This window comes from Stigmatopora argus, chromosome 6 (assembly GCF_051989625.1).
Source record: "Stigmatopora argus isolate UIUO_Sarg chromosome 6, RoL_Sarg_1.0, whole genome shotgun sequence".
NCBI classification, from domain to species: domain Eukaryota; kingdom Metazoa; phylum Chordata; class Actinopteri; order Syngnathiformes; family Syngnathidae; genus Stigmatopora; species Stigmatopora argus.
In genome coordinates, this window is record NC_135392.1 from 19,761,168 (window position 1) to 19,786,853 (window position 25,686).

Sequence of the window (25,686 nt, forward strand, 5' to 3'; positions counted from 1 at the left end):
CTTTTTGTTGGTGAGGGAACGTATGCTCTGCCACATCGTCCGGTCGTTGTTGAGTTGCCCTTCTATCTTCCCCTTGTAGTTTGCTTTGGCAGCCTTGACGCGTCTCCTCACGTTGCCACGAGCTGCACTGCTCTGAAGGCTGCATCACGGGGCTGGAGGAGTGAGCAGACCTGGCTGGTCATCCTCAGTTCCCGGTTTGGGTACCCCTGGATGGTCTTCTCCACAGTGACCGTAGCCATGCAGTACTTGATGACTGTACTGTACTGTGTGTGTGTGTGTGTATGTGTGTGTGTGTGTGAATGTGCCCCTGTCCTCATGGTGGAAAGTTTTCCATTTTGTCTGTTCAAAGCAGTCTTGGAGTCGGGGGAAGGTTTCGTCAGGCCAAGTGATAATAGTTTGTCTTTGGGGCTTTGTTGGTCGGCTGGGGGGTGTATGCAGGGGCCAAGAACTAAGAGACGTACTCTGACTATCCAAAGTGAGTGTGGTATAGCTCTCTATGCACCTTTGATGTTAGCGTAAAGATTATCAAGAGTTTTATTCTCTTTTGTTGGATATCTCAAACGTGCTGTTAAATTTACCGAATTTACTCGCATATAAGCCGCTTTTGTCGGACAAAAAAGGATGACTGAATCGAGGGTACGGCTCATATGCGCATAAAAACACGACATGCAAAAAAACTGCAAAAGGTCGCTGCGTCGGCGCGTGACGTCACGACGTAAGCGAATTTGGCCGATACTTTGATTTATTTCAAAATAGAGAAAAGATAAACAGATAAAACGCTAAACAAAATTTATTTTGACGTATATAAATGTCACTACTCGCTTGGGGCACAGCCATCTTACCTGGGTCCCAGGCAGCTATATTACCTAGGGCGCTGAAGTATAAACCTAGTTAAACGTGCTCTGACTGGCCAGACGCGAGTATCCTTGATTTTGAAATAAAACAACATTCCACTTTGATTGTTATAAATTTCCTGTGTTCTGTTGTTTTCATTAAGAGGCAGGTTATCCTTCTTTTCGTTCAGGCACCTAGGCAGACAGCTTGGGGTCCTAAAGTTGTAGTTTGAGTTGTAGTCTTTAGTAGAGGGCACCTTGAACGTTTCCAGCGAGTTTGATTCAGTGTTCATCAAAGTTGACTGTAATGTGTTGTCAAAGAAGAATGCTCTACATTGCCAATTACTTGGAATTGATATAAAAGAAGCTGAAGTGCCTTCGTCTCACTGTCTGACCAGAGTATCTAGGTAGATTAGCGCTATAACAGAACATCGCAACGCTAAGCTAACTCGCTAATATTGATTTTTTTTCGTTGTATTTGTTGTTCGAAAGTGACAACTATTGGAGTAATATGAACCATTGTAAGAATTTAGATATTTTGACATTAGAAGCAATATGAATGCCACATCTTAAGGTTCTGGTAAGAAAATTGTAATTTCTTTAATTAGTAAGCATCAGTTTCTCATCAAGATAGACATTTCTTTATTCAAATTGAATAATTTGGTATTTTGCATTTACAAAGACAGGCATATTAACTTCCTTATGATGTTGACCCTAATAATTTGCTTTTGATTCATACCGTATCTCAGAAATACCACTTCTTATGATTTTTCGTAAGATTTTCCCTTCAAAGTAACACATTTGTACTCCCTATTCAAACCTTGAATATGGAGGGTGCGGCTTCTACACGCGAGCGGCTTATATGTGAGTAAAGAGGGTATGCCAAAACGGTTTTGAGATTTGCCTGATTACAATCTGCAATTATGTGCGCGGCACTTGGGTAGGCGTTCTGCTGATTGTTTTTGGTGTCCATTAGTACGGAGGGAGCGGTACTTACCTTAGCATCCGGTGGGATGTAGACAGCTATCGATGGTAATGACAGCTGGCTCTCTGAGCAGAAAGAAGGGTCTGCATCTCACCGACATGAATTTTAGGTCTGGGGAACAGTGTCTATGTAGAACAGTGCTATTATTACACCATCACTCATTCATGTAGATGCAAATCCCACCACCCTTTTTTTCCCCTGAGTCGCTAGTCCTGTCCGATCTGAGTAGCGTGGGGCCTGCTAGCTGCATCATAGCGTTGGGTATTTGTGGGTGTAGTCACTCTTCTGTGATGATTATCATGCAGCATTCTCGGACGTAGCGATTAGCGGCGAGTTGTAATTCCAAATCATCCATCTTTGTCACAATGGATCTGACATTGGAGAGGTAGATGCTTGGCAGCGGTGGTTTGAGTGGCTGTTTTCTGAGCATAGCCAACAGGCCTGCTCAACAGCCTCGCTTCTGTTTTCTCAATTGATGCCGTCTCCTTCCACTGCCAGACCCAATAACAATCCATTAAGGCCCCTCTAATTTTACGATCTCTTCTGGAATGCTTTGCGCTGGATGGAAGTAGCCAGAAACCGTAATTCCCTTATTGTAACCGAAGTTTAATAAGTCTCAACGGTTATTATTGACGTTAAAGTCCGGGATTGACAAACAACTTGCGAAAAGACACAAAAAACATGAAAAGGTTGCTGAAGTAGGGAGAGCTTTTAGCCGCTGCATGTTGATGCACCGCCCTCTTGGGAAATGTAATCCCATTTTGCAGTTCCGAAAAAAATTCACACTAGTACTGATGAGTTACGTCATGAACACGACGTGATTGCACATTTGATCCTCTTCTGTTTAGTTTCATTGCTGTGGATGCCAGTGTTTTAGTTGTTTTTGTCCAAGAAATTCTAGCGTTTCATCGGAATATGGTTGATTGGTATTGTGTAGGAAATTGACAGAACAGAAACACTGCCGATAAAAGCCTCTTTTTTTCCTCCAACCGAGTGATAAATTTAATATTTGGACACATGCCGTTTTGAACATATGCAGTTACAATCCCATGTTTTTGGGATCAACTTTCAAGGTTGCATTCCATGATAAAAACTTTTGCTCTGGGGATTATGTGGAGCACAGATCAAACAATCCCTCCCAAAAGATTTTATGTTTAGAAAACAAATTAATCCAAAATTTGTATAGTGGTGCTGCACTCAACCCAACACCCCCCTTGTTGAGACATGAGACTTCCCATGAGTCAATATAGCAGCCCACCCAAGAATGCTTATCTAGAAATTTGGTTTTTCCCTCATTGCCCCCAAAATCCCCATTTCGCAGAGCAGTTTATTTGTTCATCCACACCTTTAGTTTCAAATTTTGACTTTGCTGCTACATTTTCATTAAAATTTCATTTGACGAAATATTTCTTATATAATTTGTCGCTTCCATTCCTGAAAAGGCCTCATTGGTCATTTCAGCCATCGATTCCAAATTCCAAAATCTTTTCCCCCTCGATATCATATCGATTGATTATATCTCGGTGGACAGCCAATCAAAAACACAAGACGCATAACCATTCATGCTCACACTTACAACTAGGGGTAATTTAGAATGTTCAACCATTCTAGCATTCATAATTTTGGTTTATGTGAGGAAACTGGAGTACCCGAAGAAAACTCAGGGGACACCACACATACATACACTGTAAGGTTGGATCCCGCCCGGGATTCAGTAGTTGATCTCGGAACTGTGAGGTCGATGGGCCAACACCCCGTCCACTGGGCCGCTCACCCACACATCGGGGGTAGGCAAATATTCATCAAAAGTGATGACTGCCATCCCCGTAATGGGCTTCTTGGCATCCCCCCTTATTCTGTCCTATCAGCAAAATGATTCCGGAAGGAAATAGGTACTGTATTTACTCGCATACAAGCCACTTTTGTTGGACAAAAAATGATGACTGAATTGAGGGTATGGCTTATAGGCGCATAAAAACACGACATGCGCGAAACTGCAAGTTGACGACGATGACAATGTTTTGCATTAAGTTATACACCTCTGTTAATCCTATTAATTAATCTGTTTGTGCATAGAAATTAGGTGGTAATAGTTCTGCTTCTAAAATTTTAGTAGCGCTCAATATATTGTATCGTATTCGAGTTTTGCCCATTCCATTAATCCTTAGAAAATTCTTTATTTAGACAGGTGTCTGCATATCGAATTTTGCATTACTCAGAGGTTGATATTTCATAATTTGAAAGTGCTAATGTTGACCATACACTAGTACTTGTTTTATGCCATGAAAGGCCTGCCAAATCTTGGACATATAGTGCAAAATGGAGCTAATTTCCTGATCATCCCTTTTCTCCTGAGTGTTCATCTCGCAACAGCATCTTCGTTCTCTGTGGTGGTCGTTGCTGTATTTGCAGTTTTAAATTATCAAAATTTTAGCGAACATTTTTAATATTATTGTTGACAAAAATTATTTCACGAGTATCGTTTTTATCGCCCAGCTCTAATATGTAAATATGTAAGATTGTAGCTGAGGGATAATTCCCATTTTTAGTCCCTTGTACAGGTTGAAGGTAAACGATGACACATACACAGCCTTACTTTATGAGAAAAGAGAATATAAAATATGATGATTTTTAAAAAGTGTTTTTCTTTTTGTATTGTGCTATAAGGATAAGACAACTCCCTCCTTACACTATGAAAAGTAGAGTAAAAACTGCATAAATTATGACAGGCGTCTTTTTTTAAATAAATTAAAAAGTTGCTATGCAATATGGAATTAATAAAGTAATCAACTGGAGTCATCACCATTGGCAAGCAGACTATTTTCAGCCTCACAAAAATAAAATGTACCTCATATATGGCCATTTACAAAAAATATAATAAAAAAAGTTGGATGAACTTAACCTATTTGTACCCAAGATAACAAGTTTTAGAAAACGCCAGGGAGAATTCGCTTGAATCTTTTTGTAATCTGTGTTGTCCTGCATCTCATAATCGCTCATTTTGGCCATGTTGTTGTCCTTTTGCTTTTGTGCGCTGTGTTAACCTCTATTGCTAACTTATCATCCTTTTCTTCTCCTGAATGTTGGTCTGGAACTAGAGTTCATTTTGCAACAGTCCCAGTTCTCTGTGGTGGTCGGGTGGTGTAATTGCAGTTTGAAATTATTGAGTTTTGATTGAAACTTTTTGTTAAATTTGACAAAAATATTTTCACGATAATTATCGTTGTCGTTTTATCAGCCAGCTCTACTCTTGCGTCGCATTGTGGGGATTCTGTTTCTGGTTTGAACTTCTACTCAGAATCACATTTTAATGTCCAAGAGTCTGAAATTTCAATAGTTTGGATCTGTGTGTCTTAACACTTTATTATTGAACACTCTGACATGACTTTGAGGAAAGATTAATCTTACCCCATAGACTAACCGTGACCAGACGATTCGCAGAAAGACGTTTGGCCGACGGACAGTTCGCCGAACGGACGTTTCGCCGAAACGGGATTTGCGCGCTCGCCCCGCCCCCGGATCGTGTGTGTACATGTTTTTCAACTTCGGCCCGCGGGCCATATACGGCCCGTTACAGATAACATTCATTTAGGAATAACAAGGGCATGTACTGCCCCCCTCTGGACATATTTCTAAATACAAGTACGTACTACAATGTGCTGCCAATTTTTTTATATTTTTTATTTTATCCTTGCGTTTAAAGTAGTAGCCATTTGGACACGCAATGTAATTTATCAAAGCTGGGGATTGATGTCTGACACTGAGAAAAAAAACTAACCCTAACCCAAGACTAGAGGGCTTAGAGAACAATACCTGAAAATGCCATGGAACACACTTTTACTTCTAGTTTAATTTTAAATAATTTCCCATTATTTTAGGGAATATATATTCAAAATGATTTGCTGAGAATTCAAAGATTAATCTCAACGTTTTCAATGCTGGTGTAAGTTTTCTGGAGTAGGATTTCTGGATTTACAATTTCATTACAGTAGTACTTACTGTCACTACTACTTTATTTTCTCTCTTTCTTCTGTCACGTACTGTTCTGCGTGATCTCCAAATGGCTACTATGTACTTTAAACGCAAGGATAAAATGAAAAAATGGCAGCACATTGTATTACGTACTTGTATTTAGAAATATGTCCAGCGGGGGGCAGTTGATGCCCTTGTTATTCCTAAATGAAGGTTATCTGTAATGGGCCGTATATGGCCCGCGGGCCGAGGTTGAAAAACATGTACCCACACGATCCGGGGGCGGGGCGAGCGCGCGAATCCCGTTTCGGTGAACTGTCCGTCGGCAAAACTTTTTTCGGCGAATCGTCCGAGTACCTAGACTAACTAGCAAACTCTCCTGACTGATGTGTTTTGGTGGAGTCAAAAACATAAACCTGGATATCAAAGTCGCAGTTACTGTTATCGAATCTCATTGTTACACGTAGCAGTCAGCAGCATTGTTTTATGTAATATCATGTTTTATTTTGGCAGTTCATCTGTAAGTCACCATGACAGCTTTTCGCTCCTAATGACCTGAGTGTCTTCACCTGTCTGTCATTTGCCCTAGTCCTTGTAATCCTCTAGGTTTCAGTGTTCTTTCCCAGTGCCTACTTTGTGTTGGAAACTAAGCCACAACATTCATCCTTTGTTTTATGTTTTTGAGTTTCCTACCTTGTCCACGTTTTTGGATTCAGGTGTTTTGTGTTGTTTCCTTGAGTCCAGCTCAGTGTTCCATCCATGTTGACAGAACGCACTGGCCGCTATGGATTGAGCTGAGACCAAAAAGCTAAGAGCCGCTCTGGGGTCCCAAGGGGTCAGGCAGAAGATCCACGATGAACACCTCAATGCTCTCAAGCAGGCGGCTGGACGCTTTTCCCAGGATCAGTGCTATGGGAGCGAAAGTGGACTCGTAAAGTCCTGGAGCTGGCCCAAAGTCTGCAGTTGCTGTTGGGTCAGAGTGTGTCTGCATCAGCAGTTAGCCCCCTTCCTGCCGCTGCCACACCATGTGCTTCGCTTCCCACCTTGGTGCCTCCTGACAAGTTTTCAGGGCAAATGGATGACTAACGAACCTTCTTGTTCTAGTGCGACCTCCCGTTTAGGCTCATGCCCCGAATATATGGAACTGATGAGGCCAAGCTGGCCCTTCATGGTCTGACAGGTAAGCAGTTGAGTTGGTTACCTTGTAGTTGGATAGTCTATCAACAGCTTGCGTTTCGATACAGCGTTTCACGGTGGGCCCCGATAAGCGAGGCAGTATGGACTCCAGTAAGGAAGGCTCAGTGTGGGTGATAACGCCATCTGGTTTTGGGCTGCAACGGCGGGAACTGGATGGACTGATGCAGCCCTGCGGGGCTCATTTTGGCGAGGCGTCGCCGATAATATCAGGTTATCTCTGCCACCCTACGAGATCCTGCCAGACCTGGAGTCCCTGTGGCCGGTGCTGATGGTCGCCAAACCAACCACCACCGCTGCCGAGAAGCCTATGAGGATCGGTCACACTGGACTCGCGGCAGAAGAACGACAACGACGTCTACGCGAGATGCTGTTTCTGCTGTGGACAGGAGGGACATCAGTGTGCCTCATGCCGGCTCGGTTTTCCCCGGTCCTAGCACAGACCAAGAATATAAAAAACAGCCGCTAAGTCCACCAACAATTGTAACACTTAAGTTACTTGGTCACTAACACAAATTAAATGCCCTCATGGATTTGGGAGCTGGCGAAAACTGAATTGATCACTTGTTAGTTAACGTGTTATACATGTTCTTGATTCACCCCAGTCATGTCAGGGAGGGACCTCGTATGAATCACTTACAGGACAGAGACTGGTACCATGACCATTGATAATCATGTGGAGAGAGTGACTTTTCATGTAATCAGCTCTCTTATGTACCAATTACTCATGGGTTTTCCCTGGCTCAGAAAACACAGTCCGACATTGATTTGGTCCACAGGGAAGGTCACTGCATGGGGTAGGGTGAGAAAAGGGGGGCCTGGCCAACAGGTATAGTCCCGGAACCGGGATACGGAATATGGCTCAGATGTGTGAAGGTTTGCCTAATGTAACCACATGCTACAATCATTTGCAAGAAATGTTCAGTAATGTCAAAGCTATGTCGCTCCCACCTCCTCGAGTTTGACTGCCGTATCGACCTTATCCCTGGTTTCCCCATACCAAAGGGTTAAACCGTGAACTGGAAACTAGCCTTCGCTACCTGGTGTCCCAGCACCCGACGACCTGGAGCAAACACTTATTGTGGGTGGCGTATGCCCATTATTCACTGCCCACAGCTGCCACTGGTCTGTCCCCTTTCCACTGTGTCCAATGATTCCAGCCTTCAAATTAAATTCTAAAACAATATTAAATGTTTGCAACACGCTGTCTCAAGAAACATCTCATGGATGCGCTGGGTCCCATCTTTAGTGATGTATCCTTGTGATGTATCCCTGTATCATTGGGTGTTTCGACTCTAGCAACATCAGATACCCTCCCCCAGGCGATCAAGTCCCGGTAGCAGCCCACAGATCTGCCTTTTTCAGGAAAAAAACACCTCTTGGCTTTCTCTACGCCTTTGCTGGCCGATTATATGCTATTCAAGCCAACAATATTTGCTTTTATTCTGGAAAATAATTTTCCAATTTTCTGACTTATTACAGACTAAATTTATGTTTGTGCATTTTCTATTACTATTTAACATATTGTTTTTCAATTCAGTTTAAAAAAAAATAATGAATAAATAAAATTTGTATATTATTTAAAAAAAAGACCAATATGTTTATTATTAAAATATCAGTTAGATATTGCCCCACTTCATAATATTTTAATGAATCCATTACATTGCAAGCATTTGTTGGGTGACGTGGGCTATGATTTCCATATTGAACTTTTTGTATTGAGTTGTTGCTGGATTGACTCTTTGATTGTCTTAACTTTCTAAATATTTAATTTATAGTTCATGTTATCTTTTTATTTGTAGATATTGTCACAATTGGAAATCATAGACAGATTTGTGCAAAGAAAGGGGAGTTAAAAGACAAAAGGAAATCTATATTCAATTTTCTACGTTGTTGTTCTGCTTGAAAGGAAAGGAATTTCTGAGTGTTTCCATCTAGTGGTGCTATCATGTAAATAAGAAGGAATGGTGCAAAATATTTTTATTTTTTTAGAAAAATGCCATATTTGTATGGATTTGACCTCACAATTATTATAACATTTCAGCCCTGAATCCGTTGAAGCAAGCCCTGCAGTTAATGAGAAAAACTTCAACAACCACAGTTGTGGAAATGCACAAAGTCATGGCTATCGGGGGCTACCATATGCCGTAAGTATAAATGAGTATATTTTCTCATCCAATGAAAATGAAGTGAAATAGAAAATTATAATTCATGCATGTGGACCAAATTATTACCCCTCTGTTAGCCCCCTGACATGAGTTGTTTAATTTTCAATTGACATTTGCTGGTTTTACATGGTTTCAGTGACCACTATGGCGCTATGTTTCATTGACAGAAAAGTATCAACAATTTGTCTTTATGTGCGTTAGAAGTTCTGCACGAAAGTGGGTCCGCTCACTCACATTTTAATTTATATTTTATTTGGACAACAGTGAAGAACTGACACTTTGCTACAATATAAGTTTGTGGGTATACAGTTTGCAAAATTGCTGGTACGCTGAAGAGTTTTAGGGTTGATTTTATCCAATTTTTTTATCAAATGGCATGGTAATCAAATGCCTGCCAACCTCCGAAAAGGAATGTTTCAAGCTAAGTGCTAGCTGGTCTGTTTTACTGGCTCAAAAAGTATGAGCCTTTGCTGTTGCTGTCGCTTCCTGGACTGTACGCCATTGGAAAAAGCAGCTCCATCTTTACCAGTCACCTTTCCAAAGGCACAATCCTGGTAGAAGCTGTCACTTTCACAACTGTGAGGCTCTGAAAAAAATCTGCTCTTGGAGACTTGGGGCCCGTTGACATGGGGAGGCTCCGAAAGCAAACTGCAACAATTGTGTGTTGTGGAGGGGCTTCACGTTTTAACGGTGACAGCAAAAAAGGAAAGCAAAAATTTAATCTTTTTATTCCAGGCTCCTAAGTGAAACAATTCTGTTGCGGGTCTTGCTCTGCTACAGTGTAAACGATAAACGCAGTGGACTCTCTTGTTCTGATTACAACATCACACACGCCGAAACATTTTGGGCATGTTCTGTAAGCCTGTCACAATATACAATAAATCCATTTATCGCACGGTAAATAAAAATGATGGGTTTTCACACCTGCGATTTATCCCTGTACTGTAATACCTTGACATACGAGTGCCCCAACATACGAGAAATTTGAGAAACGAGGGAAATTCCAAGCAAACATTTGCCTTGAGACACGAGAAAAATTTGCGTTACGTGCATACGAGACAGCCTGGTGGCCGAGCCCGCGAGAGGCTGCTTATGAGAACAGCGCACCGTCTTTCTCGCCGCATCGCCCTCGCGTAAAGATACGTATCTACGAGCACTGGGCGCACAGGTGGCATTTTCTTGTTTGTTTGCATTAATCAGTGCAGAATTAAGAGAAAAAGAATGGGTCCTAAGCAAGCCGGTGCAATGCAGTTTAGTGAGAAGAAAACGCGTATGATGACTTGAGATTATTTTGTGCTTAATATCAATTGATTAAGCACGAAATAATCTCAAAACAAGTGTGGTGCACGCGAGACTGAGCTGGCTCAGCAATACGAGAGCATTACTACGACTATATGTACCATCCTGAAGCATAAGAATGGTATAAACTAAAGGTTATCAAGCCTTCCAAAGAACTAACCATAATTTCCAAGATGCACAGTGACATTCATAATGAGATGGAGAGACTTCTTTTAATATGGATAAAAGATAAAGTTAGCTGGAGATAGCGTGACCTATGCAATAATATGCGAAAAAGCCAGCGTAATTTACGTGAATTTAAAAGCAAAGCAAGTACAGTGGTACCTCGTCATACGACCGCTCATCATACAAAATGCTCGTCTTACGGGGGAAATTTCAATCGAATAATTCGCCCGTGATGCGGTCAAAATTTTGTGATGCGACCAAGCCAGGTGGCCATGGCATTTTTTTTTTGCATATCTTTCGTGTAGAACAATATTTACGAGCACCGGATGAGTTATTCAGACCAGGAAACGCACAACGCGCATGCGCGGGGAAAAGAGGGCTTTCTGGGTAATGAAGTATACTCGTGCACAGCTCAGCTGCTGCATTTCCTGTTATTTTTATCTAATACGAGGAGTATTATATTACTTCTCGTTGGCTGCTCATAAGAACATCGGGGGCACTGGCTCGCAACAGCATCCCCGGTAGCAACTCTATCATAGCTCAACACAGATGCTACAAGCTAAAAGGAGCCGCTAGCCAGCGCCCCCGAAGCTCCCATGAGCAGCGGTGCGATCGCTGCTAAAAGACTGCTGCTCGTTGGCAAGTGGTCGTGCGTTCTCCGATTGTGAGGACATTTGTGTGCATCATTTTCGGAATATTTTGAAGGGAATAGTACGACAGCAAACAGCCCATCGATAGCGAACGTGAAGGTGGTGTTTGTTCTGTTTACGAGTGCGTTGTGTGGAAGAAAAAAGAAACCGAAGCCCCCCGCCCCTTTTGTGCCCCTCTCCCCTCGGTGAAATCCGCGCAATTTTAGTTAGATTAAACACTTTATTTCTATTAAACCGCTCGTTATTTAATATATGGCGAATTATAAGAAATAAAACTTTTTTCAATCCAATATCCTGTTTTGGTGTTTTTTTCAGAGAGTTGGAACAAATTAATTTGTTTCCCATTCATTTCAATGGGAAACTGCCCCTCGAGTTACGAGAATCTTGTCATACGAGCTCAGTCCCGGAACGGATTAAGCTCGTATCTCGAGGTACCACTGTATCTGAAAAAGACACCAGCAAAACCCTTTTAAGCGAATCGTGGCTTGTTCGATAATTAAAAAAAACGAACTAGACGAAACGAACTCTCAGTTCTGAGACATGGAGAAGCAGGAAGTTCCGCCTCAAAAGTGGAAGGTGGAATACATTAACCTCTTTGCCTCGGTTATTGCACAAGAAAGTTTAAATTTAGTGTAACGTAAGATTAAAATTTATTGTGTATAGTAATCTAAGGTTATTTAAGTTAAATGAAAATTTTAAGTTATGTTATGAGCGCGTCCATCAAGTCTCTCCTGTCCTTTCTCCTTTTACCCTCTGTCTGTACTAAGTAATGTCACATTTTAGTATTGTAGATCATAACCACGAGATAGTTATTTGTTTTTACTTTGTGAGTAGGTGGTGAATTCGAACCAATAAAAATGTTTTTCTATTGTAATATCGTGTTTTTTGGGGAGGGTGGGAACGAATTAATTTGTATTTAGTTCATTTCTATGGGAAAAATTGATTTGACATACAAGCTCCGCCCCGGAACGCATTAAGCTTGTATCTCAAGGTATTACTGTATGTGTGTGCTCTCAGCACACGTGCGTGTTGACCATTTATTCCAGATGACACAGTTCCATTCACATCATGTTAATTGGTCATCAACACCAATAGAACTAAAATTCAGACATACAAAAAATACTATTTACAATGCACTAATTGCTTCAGCTTGCTATGAACTAATGGTAGGTAGTCTTCTCCCAAATCTCTGTTGCTGAAAGCTGACACCTCAAACATAAAAACTTGCTGGTTTAAAGCATTTATAAACAATGCAAAACATAGAAACAATGTAGTGAGACTTTCGTGTTGCACCGAGAGTGAAGCTCACAGTTAACGGAAACCATGCACTTCCATTAAACATTTCAAAATACAGTGGTACCTTGAGATACGAGCTTAATTCGTTCCGGGAGAGAGCTCGTATGTCGATATTCTCGTAACTCGAATGACCGTTTCCCATTGAAATGAACTAAAAACAAATTAATTCATTCCAACCCTCTGAAAAAACACAAAAAAATGGATATTGGATTGGAATGAAATGTTTTATTTCTTCTAATTTGCCATCTATTAACAAAGTAACACATGACTAGTGGTTTAATATTACTAAAATGTGTTTAATATAACTAAAATTAGACGGATTTTGCGGAGGGTAGAGAGAGAGGGACATAGAGGGAGGCGGGGTGGGGGGAAGCGTTGGGAGACTTTTAGTACCGGTGAATCGTAATATAACATAAACAAATTTAAATGAACTTGGATTATGTTAGGTTTAAACACCAGACATTTGTATCACCAATCTGAAAGAAGGAAATCACAGAGAATTTTAGTTACCGTAATTACTCGAATATAACACGCATATGTTTGCTATATAATTAATTCCAATAGTTGGGGGTGCGTGTTATAATCAATAACTAAAATAAATTACAAATTTTCGATCGAAAAAAGCATTGTCAAACTCACTTTGACGCACGGACATTGTGCAATTTCCAACTTTGAATTCAAAATACACGCATATTAAAGATCGTCAAGCCTCACAAACATCACAATCCTGCATTAATAAGCTGGAAAGTAGAATACTACATTGTAGTGTAGTACGTACTTGTATTTAGAAATATGTCCAGCGGGGGGCAGTACATTCCCTTGTTACATGTGATAGTCTTTTCCATTGTGCATATCTTCAAGTCATTTATTTATTCAATTTGTATGTTCCTTTTCTTGTTTGAGAATGACAATAGATATTTGAATTAAAACATGGTATTGTCAATTGAAATGTAGTCAATGTTCAAGGAAGTCTAAAAGGTATTGCAACATAACATGTCTACATGATATGTTTGTCCATGTCCACTCTGTGTATCATCTATTGCCCTAAAATTCAAACGCATAACTCCACCAACTCCACGACACTCGACACGCTCGTACCTGAAGATTTCTCTATCCGGTTTTGAACAAAACAATCGTGAAACGAAGAAAAAAAGGTAAGATTTCTGATTTTCGTCAGCGGGAAATTTTAGGTGCGCACTATATTCGAGTACTGCGTTTTTCCAGATTTTTTTGGCCCAAAATTACCTGCGTGTTATTTTCGAGTGCGCGTTATATTCGAGTAATTACGGTAACTTTATTTAAAAATGAGAGGGTCTAGGACTGCTCGCGTCTGAATCCGCCGACACACTCTGAAGATGTCCCCTCCTGCCAAGTCTCTTATTGTGTTTTGGGAGTGTCCAAGTTACAGGAAGTTTCAAGCTGATAAAAGGAAAGAGAGTTCTCTCCCAGTTACAAAAGGTTCTTTGATCATGACCATATGCCCCTTCAAGGTAACACCTTTACAGTATCTTTCCCGATATCCCGCAATCTTCACACAATAGTTCAAACAGACAAGCAGACCCCCTGGGGTAGTTCCTCTTTGTTGAATAAGGTGAAACTTCCCCCCAGGGGGTCAAGACATCCCCAATTCTATTAACTAACATTGCGACAGTCTAAACTAAAATCAGGATAACTTATTTACAATAATTCCAACAGATTACGATCAATGTTCCCTCTAATTTTTCGTTTGTCTGGATAGAAAGACAACCTCCCTGAGCACACGGAGTACCAGTGTGAGCAATATCATCATTGCTCGCTATGGGCACACACCAGTAGAACACCTGCCATGAGCAGGTGCATGTCGGGGTACCTTGCTTGCTATATTTTTGATGGTGAAAAGGCGGATGGGTCAAAGGGGAATGCACGTGCGCATATCATGCTTGACAATGTTAGCAATTGACGATGCTGTTTTCCTCTCCTACCGGCAACAGAAACGTTGTGGAGAAGTTTAAAGCCGGATTTAGATACAAAAACATTTCTCAAGCTTTAAACATTTCTAGCAATCATGTTGAAATGGAAGGAGTATCAGACCACACTGCAAATCTACCAACACACGAAAACACTAAACGTTCACTTCAAACAAGAAGACTGATCAAAGATGCAGCCAAGAAGCCCATGATCACTATAGGTAAACTGCAGACATCTACAGCTGAGATGGGAGAGTCTGTAAATACAACAATCTGTCGTACATTGCCCAAATCTGGCCTTTATGGACGAGTGACAAGAAGAAAGCCATTTCTCAAGGATATCAATAAAAATGTTGTTCACAGTTTGTCACAAGGCACCTGGGAGACACACACTAAACATGTGGAAGAAGGTGCATCAGGTGCAAAATCAAATTTTTGGGCCACAACACAAAACGTTATGCTTGGTGTAAAAGCAACACAGCTCATCACCCTGAACATGCCATCCCCACTGTCAAACATGGTGGTGGCTGCCTCATGGTTTGGGCCTGCTTTTCTTCAGCGGGGACAAGCAAGATGGTTAAAATTGATGGGAAGATTGATGGAACCAAATATAGGGCCATTCTGGAATAAAATCTGTTGGAGTCTGTAAAAGACCTGAGACTGGGAGATTTATGTTCCAACGGGACAATGATCCAAAACATAAAGCCAAACCTACAATGGACTGGTTCACAAATAAACGTACGTATCCAGGTGTTAGAATGGCCAAGTCAACGTCCAGACCAATTGAGAATCTGTGGGCAGAGCTCAAGGCTGCTGTTCACAAACGCTCTCCATTCAACCTCACTGAGCTCGAGCTGTTTTGCAAGAAAGAAAGGGCAAGAATTTCAGTCTCGGTATGCAAAACTGATAGAGACATACCTCACGCGACTTGCAACTGTAATTGCAGCAAAATGTTGTGCGCTAAGTATTAATGCAAGGTGACCAAATAATATTACACGCCCCACTTTGCAGGTTTTTATTTGTTAAAAAAGTTTAACATTTCCAATATATTTTATTTCAGTTCACGATTGTGTCCCAGCGATTGTTGATTCTTGAGAAAAAGTCTTAATTTTATATCTTTACCTCTGAAGCCTGAAATGTGGCAAAAGTTTGAAAAGTTCAAGGAGGCCAAATACTTTCACAAGGCAATGAATATCAGATTCAACACTAAAATAGCTTTCAATTGATTACCATTATGAAATATACTGTCACATTAGTGGTTAAATTGGTTCAAATTAAATTGTCAATAATATGGCATTTCCAATAATTTCTGAGACAAAATATCGCCAACTAAAATTTGTTATCCCAACATATTTTGTTGTTTTGTATTTTATCTAATACATTTCGCTAGTAGATAAACATTAAACATAGCAAAAGTACTCAATTTAATACTGTATTTTCACACCTATAAAACGCACCGTGATAGGGCGCAGTTTCATTTGCGGTTATATTTTCTGTTTTTGTCAACACATTGGACGCCTCATCCGATAGGGCGCTAGCATGACACTAGGCTAGCGTATGTTATGCTAGCCGATAGCTTGCCTATGTTATGCTAGCCGCTAGCGTATGTTATGCTATCTTCTAGCGTATGTTAGGCTAGCTGCTAGCGTATATTTTTAAAGACGGCACGAGCAAAACTGAGTTTGATAATGCTTTTATTGAGGTCAAAGGTACACTGATATAAAGAGTTTGGCGTTTAACATGCTAGGCTCCACTGTCAGTCAGAGTTGTGTATTCCGTGAACTTGATTCCAGCTTTGGCAAAGGCTCGAACAGTGATGGCCGACACTTGAGCCCAGTCATCCACATCCACAATCCATTGTAACTCGCGACATGCATCACTCCCAAGCCTTTGATTCTCCTTGCTGTTATAGCGGTATCGGCATTTCATTCCAAATCGCCACATAACTCGTGCGACGCTGCCTGCCCGAACTACAATCTTGGCCATCCGTTAGCAATCCGTTAGCAATTTGTTAGCAATCCGTTAGCAATCAATTAGCAATCTGTTAGCAATCTGCTAGCAATTCGTGAGCAATCTGTTAGCAAAGCTGTTAAATTGTGTTCGATCCATGGCTTCAGTCCATTTGCCAAGCGTTCACTCCCGCATTGTGTTGTCATTCACGCCAGGCATTTCCTCTGTATAGCTCTGATATGCTGTTTCTTTAAATATTGAGGGTGTTTTTGAGGGTTAAAAGCGCTGCAAGCACACAGATGTCAGATGCCTTGCCTCTCCCCTTGAATGTTTTGAATGGATTTACCGTAATGCTTGGAATGCACGGGGAGGCTATTTTTAGGGTGAACGTCCGCTGGGTTGATCGCAATAAGTAGCGTGCTGGCAAGAAATAAAACCAGTCATTCAAGCGGTCAGGGCCATACAAAAATTAGGTTTAGTGCACAGACAAAACGCACCGACCGTTTGGGCGCATCGACCATTTTAGAGAAAATGTTAGACTTTTAAGTGCGCCCTATTGGTTTGAAAATATGGTAAATTGAATGTTTTTATTGTCATTATACGGGTATAATGAGATTTACCGTATTTAGTCGCATACTGATTCACAATTTTCACCTCCATATTAATGGGGAGTACAAATGTGTTACTTTGAAGCGAAAATCTTAAGAATCGTCACGTAGCATTTCTGAAATACTGAATGAATCAAAATCATATTATTAGGGTCAATATCATAAGTTAATATGCCTGTCTTTGTAAATGCAAATAACAAATTATTCAATTTGAAAAACGAAATAAGTCTATCTTAATGCTTTTTAATGACATAATTACAATTTTCTTACCAGAAGTTTAAGATGTCGAATTTTTTCGATGGTTCTTATTACAGTGGTACCTCGACATACGATCGTAATCCGTTCCGAGACTGAGATCGTATGACGAGCTTTTCGTAACTCGAGCGGACGTTTCCCATTGAAATGAATTGAAAACAAATTAATTCGTTCTAACCCTCTGAAAAAACACCAAAAACAGGATATTGGATTGGAAAAAATGTTTTATTTCTTCTAATTCGCCGTATATTGACAAAGTAATAAATAACGAGTGGTTTAATAGTAATAAAATGTGTTTAATATAAGTAAATTTAGATGCATTTCGCCGGGGAGATAGACAGCGACATACACACGGAGACGAGGGGAGGTGTTGGGGGGGACTTTATCCACGGCAACAACGCACTCGTGTAAAACATGTTTTATTTCTTCTAATTCGCCATATATTGACAAAGTAATAAATAACAAGTGGTTTAATAGTAATAAAATGTGTTTAATAGAAGTAAAATTAGACTCATTTCGCGGAGGGGAGAGACAACGACACACACGGAGGCGGGGGGAGGTGTTGGGGGGACTTTATCCACGGCAACAACACACTCGTGTAAAACATGTTTTATTTCTTCTAATTCGCCATATATTGACAAAGTAATAAATAAAGAGTGGTTTAATAGTAAAAAAAATGTGTTTAATAGAAGTAAAATTAGACACATTTCGCCGGGGATATAGATAGCGACATACACACGGAGGCGGGGGGAGGTGTTTGGGGGGACTTTATCCACGGCAACAACGCACTCGTAAACGAACAAACAAATTTAAATTAACTTGGATAAATATATACAGACACTCAACGTTTAATGTAACTTCACACAACCTGAATTCTAATTTGGTTTAAACTTTTTTACCTTTGTAACGGGTTGACCCCACCCGGACGTTCTGCCGGAGTCAACACATCAAGAGTTGTTTGGAACTTGCCGCTTCCCCGTGTCTGATTACCGAGTGTATTCCAGATCTTTTCTTTGCAAAACTCTGCCAATCCATTGTTGTTTACCTTGTATGTAAATGTAGACCAACGTGGGGAAAAAACGGGTGTGGAAATGGAAAGTCCGCCCAGTGCTCGTAGATAGATTTTATACACGAAAGAGATGCAAAAAAGATAGTGCCATGGCCACCTGGCTTGTTCGTATAACAAAATTTTGATCGTATCTCGGGCGAAATTATTCGATCGAAATTTCCGTCGTAACACGAGCATGTTGTATGACGAGCGGTCGTATCACGAGGCACGACTGTGCTGCAATAGTTGTCACTTTCAAACAAGAAATAAAAATTAAAAAAATCTAAGCGTAATTTTGTTTTATTGCATAATCACAAATGTACAACCATTTACCCTCTGTGTTCCGAAAGGGAGAGTGTTGTCTGCACGTAGACAAATTAAAAAAGAAGTAGCTTAAGCAAGTAGGAAGTAACGTAAGCACAACTAGAAAATATGCCCATAGCGGTTTACATAGCCTTCACCAAGTCTCTGGGCGCAATAATTGCATACACATTACGCAGGTATTAAGGTTTATATTTTAACGATCGACCACAAGACTTTTGATTTGCCTTAATAACTATTGTGATGTGCTGCCATGGTAAACGCTACGGTCAGAGGACGTATAACTACTGTAAGATGGCGGTGCCCTAAACGAGCAATAGCAGGCACAGTAAGTGGACTCGAGTCAGGCCAGTCAGAGCACGTTTGACTATGGTAAGATGGCCGTCTCCCGAGCGAGCAGTGATGGGAACGTGAGTTTTTCACGTTTTATGCAAGATACCATGATGATCATGAAGTGCTTTGAAAAGTTGGTCGCCCGCCATATCAGGGACACAATCCCTCCCTCAGTACGCCCCCAACCGGTTTGCTCATAGAGCAAACGGGTCCACTGAGGACACCATCGCTGTAGCTCTACACACAGCACTGAGCCACCTTGAGCACCATGGGAACTATGTGAGGTTGCTTTTCATTGACTATAGCTCAGCCTTCAACACTATAATACCGGACATTCTGGCTGACAAACTCTCCCACCTTGGACTATCCTCTTCCATCTGTTGCTGGATTAAGAACTTCTTAACCAACCGTCCACAAACTGTTAGACTTGGTCCCCACCTCTCTTCCTCCATTACACTGAACACTGGCTCCCCTCAAGGTTGTGCACTGAGTCCTCTTCTATATTCCTTGTACACATACGACTGTACACCGACCCACCAGTCTAACTCCATCATCAAATTTGCCGATGACACCACTGTGGTCGGACTCATCTCCGGGGGATGAGTCTGCCTACTGATATAAGGTCATCAAACTGTCTTTGTGGTGTTTGGTGAACAATCTCACACTAAACACCACGAAAACTAAAGAAATAATCCTGGACTTTGGCAAACGCATTACAGATCTGGCCCCACTCCTCATAAATGGAGTATGCGTAGACAGGGTCCAGTCCTTCAAATTCCTGGGGGTCCACGTCACGGACAAGCTCTCCTGGTCTACCAACACCACGGCAGTGGTGAAGAAGGCTCAGAAGCGACTCCATTTCCTGAGGGTACTCAGGAGGAACAACTTGGACACTAAGCTTCTGGTAAACTTCTATAGAGCCACTGTGGAGAGCATCCTGGCATACTGCATTAAAGTGTGGTACGGTGGAAGCAAGGCAGCAGACAGAAAAGCCATGCAGAGAGTGATCAACACCGTCCAGAAGATCATCGGCTGCTCTCTGCCCTCACTGGATGACATTGCCAGCCCTTGCTACCTCAGCAGAGAACATTGTTAGGGACTCATACCTCCCTGGTCACAACCTATTCCAGCTGCTGCCCTCTGGCAGACGCTACAGGTCTTACAAAGCACGTACAAATAGACTTAGGGACAGCCATCAGGGCTCTGAACTTGCATTTGCACGACACACAATCCCTTCTGTGCAATAACTCCGGGGTGTGCAATAACAATGTGCAATTTCTTAGATTGTGCAATATTTTAGAATTTACCTTGCCTGGACGTGACTTTAAATATTTTTATATTACCTATTTATGTTTTTACTGGGAAAACGCACTTTGTGGAGTAGCACCACCAATTTCGTTATACGCAGCTGTGTCTAATGACAATTAAGGCTTTTGATTTGAAGATACGTACGTTTTTTTGCATTTCATTCACGTCAAAATACATTTTGTTTAGCGTTTTATCTGTTTGTCTTTTCTCTATTTTGAAATAAATGACCGTATCGGCCCCATTGTCTTGCGTCATGATGACAATGTGACGAAATCTGCCACCATGTGCCAATGTGCAATATCTTAGATTGTGCAATATTTTAGAATTTACCTAGCCAGGATGTGATTTTTTATACTTTTATATTACTATTTATGTTTTTTTTACTGGGAAAACGCACTTTGTGGAGTAGCACTACCAATTTCGTTATACGCAGCTGGGTATGATGACAATAAAGGCATTTGATTTGAATTGCGCCGCGATGTCATCGTGCCATGGCGCCACCAACTTGCAGTTTCGTGCTTGTTTGATTCCGTCATCATTCTCATGTCCGACAAAAGCGACTTATATGTGAGTAAATATGGTAAGCTTCATCATGAAGTGCACAAATAAATAATCAACTAAAAAATATGCACCACATTAACTCCCTTAAAAGCCGCCCAGCGTATAAGCCGCACCCTTAAAAATGCTTTAAAATTGTTGAATTTTACAATTTCTCGTGTATAAGCTGCCCCGATTCACAATTTTCAGGTCCACATTCATGGTTTTTACGGGGAGTAAAAATGTGTTACTTTCAAGGGAAAATCTTCGCACGTGGTATTTCTGAGATACTGTATGAATCAAAAGAGCATTATTGGGGTCAATATCATAAGGAAGTTAATATGCCTGTCTTTGTAAATTCAAAATTTCAAATTATTCAAATTGAAAAAAAGTCTGACTGATAAGAACCTGATGCTTTTTAATGACAGAAATTACAATTTTCTTACACAAGTTTAAGATGTGGTGGCCAAATTGCTTCTAATGTCGAAATATCTCGATTTTTCCCCCCGATGACTCAAGTTACTGCAAAAGTTGTCACTTTCGAACAATAAATAAAAAGGAAAACAAATCAAAGCGGAATTTTGTTTTATTTTATAATCACAAATGTACAATCATTTCCTTTGTGTTTTGAAACCAAAAGGGTGTTGCCTGCATGTGGACAAATTCAAAAAGTAGTAACATAAGCACCACCAGTAGCGGTATAGTGTTCACCAAGTCTCTGGGTGCAATATTAGCATGAGATACACATTACGCAGGTATCAAGGCTGATATTTTAACGATCAACCGCAAGACTTTTGATCATACCAACTATCGAGATTGTAAACATGGTAAACGATATGAACACATGTAACTAGGCTACTTGCGTCTGGCAAGTCAGAGCACGTTTATTTACGGTAAGATGGCAACGCAGTGATAGGCAGAAGTGAGTTTTTTCACGTTTATGCAAGATATGTTTTTTCTTCTTGAATTTCATTCATAGATGTCAAAAGAAATTTTGTTTAGTGTTTTATGTTTATCTTTTTCTCTATTTTGAAATAAATGATTGTATCAGTTGCATTGTCTTGCGTCATGACGTTACTGCGACATTGCATCATGATGTTATCGTGTCGTCAACTTGCAGTTGTGGCATGTCGTGTTTTTATGCGCATATAAGCCATACCCTCGATTTAGTCATCTTTTTTGCGACAAATACGGCTTATATGCAAGTAAATGCGGTACTCAACATAATAGATAGTCAACATTATATGTAGTCAATATGATAACTACCGTATTTATTCGAGTATAACGCGCACCCATATTTTGATACTAAAAATTGGCATAAATATCTTTGTTTTGTTTTTCTCAGCTCACATCAAGGATTGTACCAGTACTGGGAACTGGCAAATGCTAAACACATGTCGCCATGACAAAACATTTATTCACAACATATGGTATGGAAACCTGGTAAAACAAATTACTACCAATATGAACACAATTCTCAAATGGAATTTAAAATTTATATCCTTAAAGTCTAATTCAGGGGTGCTCAATATGTCGATCGCGAGCTACCAGTCGTTTGCTAAGGCCCTATTGGTAGATCACATGATAGTAAGATTTGATCCAGAAAAAAATAAATAAATGTATTAGACCTGAGCTGGAAAACAGCGCCATCGCGAGTCCAAGCATGATTACTAGCTGCCTACACTATTTTGGGTCCTGCTACAGGTATATCATCATTTTTTTTTCAAAAATGGCGCTGTTCAATCGGCAGCCAGTGGCATTAGCTCCCCAAGTCCTCACTTGTATTCTGTGTTTTTACAGCTTTTTTATCTTTTGTTTTTACGTTTTATTGTTTTTTTTAATACTTCACTTGATACTTTACTTTATATTTTATACTTTAATGTTTTACGACTTTACATTCAAGATTCGACTTCAAGACTCCTCAAGTTCTGTGAGAGGCAGTCTTTGTTCTATTAGTTTAGTTTATCTCTGCAAATTCTGGAAATTTTTGGACCCATTCAGCCATGCCTCCGCTGTCTTACACAAGGGATCAGCTGTTAGCTCTACGCAACACCTGGATGCCCCTGGACATCCCCGCGGAGTTAAAGAGGAAGAGAAGAGGATGTAGAGCTGGACGAAAATTTCAGGAGAGAAAGCGACGCTTCAAACCCAGCATTCCATCTACTATTTTGGGGAACGTAAGATCTCTCCCCAATAAGATGGAAGAGCTAACGGCGCTTACCAAACTACAACGAGATTATCGGAATTGCTGTATTATGTGCTCCACTGAGACCTGGCTGAATGAACTAACCGGACTCTCTCGTCTCCTTGGATGGTTTTCAGCTGGTGAGGGCGGTAGGAAGAAAGGTGGGGGTCTAGCTGTTTTTATTAATAGCAGATGGTGTAGCCCCGGGCTTATTACGGTGAAGGAGCAACTTTGCACTCGAGATATCTAGTAGCTGTTAGCATCAGGCCGTTTTACATCCCCCAGGAGTTCTCGCACGTTATCGCGATAACCGCGTACATATCTTCTTCCGTCGATGCGGCAGTCGCTCGCGAGCTGCTTCACGCTACTGCTTCGCGGCTGCAGACGTCACACCCCCAGTCTCTCCTCCTTATCTCCAGTGATTTTAACCATGCTTCCTTGGCTTCTACTCTCCCCACCTTCACTCAGTATGTGAAGTGCCACACCAGGGAACACAAAACTCTAGACCTGCTGTATGGGCCGCTCAGACCACAACCTGGTCAGTCTGATCCCCACCTACATCCCTATGGTGAGGAAAAAAACCCAACCACAAAGATGGACTGAGACCAGCATGGTACTGAGGGACTGTTTTGAGACCACTGACTGGGAGGTGCTGTGCAATTCACATGGGAAAAACATTTACAGCTTGACTCACTGCATCACAGATTATATAAACTTCTGTGTTGAGAACACTGTACCCTCCAAGAAGGTCTGTTGTTTCTCCAACAATAAGCCGTGGGTCACCCGGGATCTAAGGGCCCTCCTGAACAAAAAGAAGAGCGCTTTTGGGTGTGGGGAGAAAGAGTCTGAAAATGGTCCAGGAGGAGCTGAAGAGAGAGATAAGAAAAGGAAAGGCCATCTACAAGAGAAAGCTAGAAAACCAACTCCAGAGAGGCAACGCCAAAGAGGTCTGGAGGGGCTTGAGGACCATTTCTGGCCATGGAGGCAACAATGAGAGAGACCCGGAGTCCGGAGACAGGGAGTGGGCCAATGAACTAAATCAGTTCTTTAACAGATTCAGTTCTGCCCCCTCTTTCTCCTCCTCTTCCTCCCCCTCTTCCACCGCTCACACGTTACCCCCCTCTTCCACCGCTCACACATTACCCCCTCCCCCACCAGTCTCTGCATTACTGTCAATCAGGTGATAAGACAGCTTAAGAAGATCGAGGCAAGGAATGCTACCAGTCTAGAGGGCCTCAGCTCCAGAGTACTGAGGGACTGTGCCGAACAGCTTGGCAAAGGGATTCTGCATATTTTCAACCTGAGCCTCAGTCTGCAGAAGGTCCGCACCTTGTGGAAAACTTCCTGTGTGGTCCCAGTTCCAAATACTGCGAGACCCCAGGGAGCCCAACCACTTAAGGCCGGTGGCATTAATCTTTCACCTGATCAAGGCAATGGAGAGAATCATCCTGAATCACCTCAGCCCCCTGGTGAATGCAGAGCTGGACCCTCTGCAGTTTGCCTATCATCCAGGCATTGGTGTGGAAGATGCTACCACCTACCTAATGCACAGGTCTCTTTCACACCTGGAGAACATGGGAAGCACGGTGAGAATAATGTTTTTTGACACCTCCAGTGCATTTAACATCATTCAGCCAGTACTCCTGAGAGGGAAACTGGAAGAGGCTGGAGTAAAGCCTCACCTGGGTGCATGGATCATCAACTTCCTCACTGACAGACCACAACATGTGAGACTTCAGGACTGTACATCTGATGTGGTAGTTTGCAGCACGGGGGCCCCACAAGGCACGGTGCTCTCCCCACTCCTCTTCTCCCTCTACACATCAGACTTCAGACACAATACAGACACTACCACCTCCAGAAGTTCTCTGGCGACACCATTATTGTTGGACGAGTGATGGATGGGAACGACCTGGATCTAGTACAGGGAGCCATCACAGCCTTTGTTGACTGGTGTAGGTGAAACCACCCCAATATCAATGCCAGTAAGACAAAGGAAATGGTGATCGATTTTTGGATTGATTCCTCAACAGACCACTCAGGTGAACATCCAGGGTACAGACATTGAAATCATGGAGAATTTTAAGTACCTGGGTGTTCACCTCAACAACAAACTGGACTGGTCCACAAACATAGATGCCCTGTACAAGAGGGGCCAGAGCCGCCTCTACCTACTGAGGAGACTACGGTCCTTTGGAGTGTGCAGGACACTACTGACACTGCTTTTACGACACTGTGGTGGCATCTACAATGTTTTATGCAGTGGTCTGTTGGGGATGCGGGAGCATGGAGAGAGACAGGAACAGGCTGAATAAGCTCGTCAGGAGGGCCAGCTCTGTTCTGGACTGTCTTTTGGACTCTGGAGTAATTGGGAGAGAGGAGGATGCTGGCCATGATGATGTCCATCATGGACAGCACCTCCCACCCCCTGCATGAGTTTGTGGAGTCCGTCCGAAGCTCTTTCAGCAATAGACTGCTGCACCCTCATTGCAGGAAGGAGCGCTTCCGCAGATCCTTCCTCCCATCAGCTGTCAGGCTCTTTAACAAAAGAAATGGCTGAATGTTAAGACCAACCGTATGTATACATGTACATCTATGTGTATGTACTGTATTTTCACGACTATAAGGCATAC

At 41.6% G+C, this 25,686-nt stretch overlaps 1 protein-coding gene across 10 annotated transcripts in view; it reads left to right on the plus strand.

Annotated features, from left to right (window-relative positions):
• setd5 (SET domain containing 5) overlaps window positions 1-25,686 on the plus strand; it is a 163,461-nt gene that overhangs the window by 16,333 nt on the left and 121,442 nt on the right. For all 10 annotated transcript variants that reach the window (XR_013300580.1, XR_013300581.1, XM_077602794.1 and 7 more), the window contains one exon: window positions 9,029-9,131. Coding sequence is in view for 8 of the 10 variants with exons in the window: in XM_077602794.1 (XP_077458920.1) it covers window positions 9,029-9,131 (103 nt within the window). In the remaining 2 variants the exon portion in view is untranslated. The remainder of the gene's footprint in view (window positions 1-9,028; window positions 9,132-25,686) is intronic.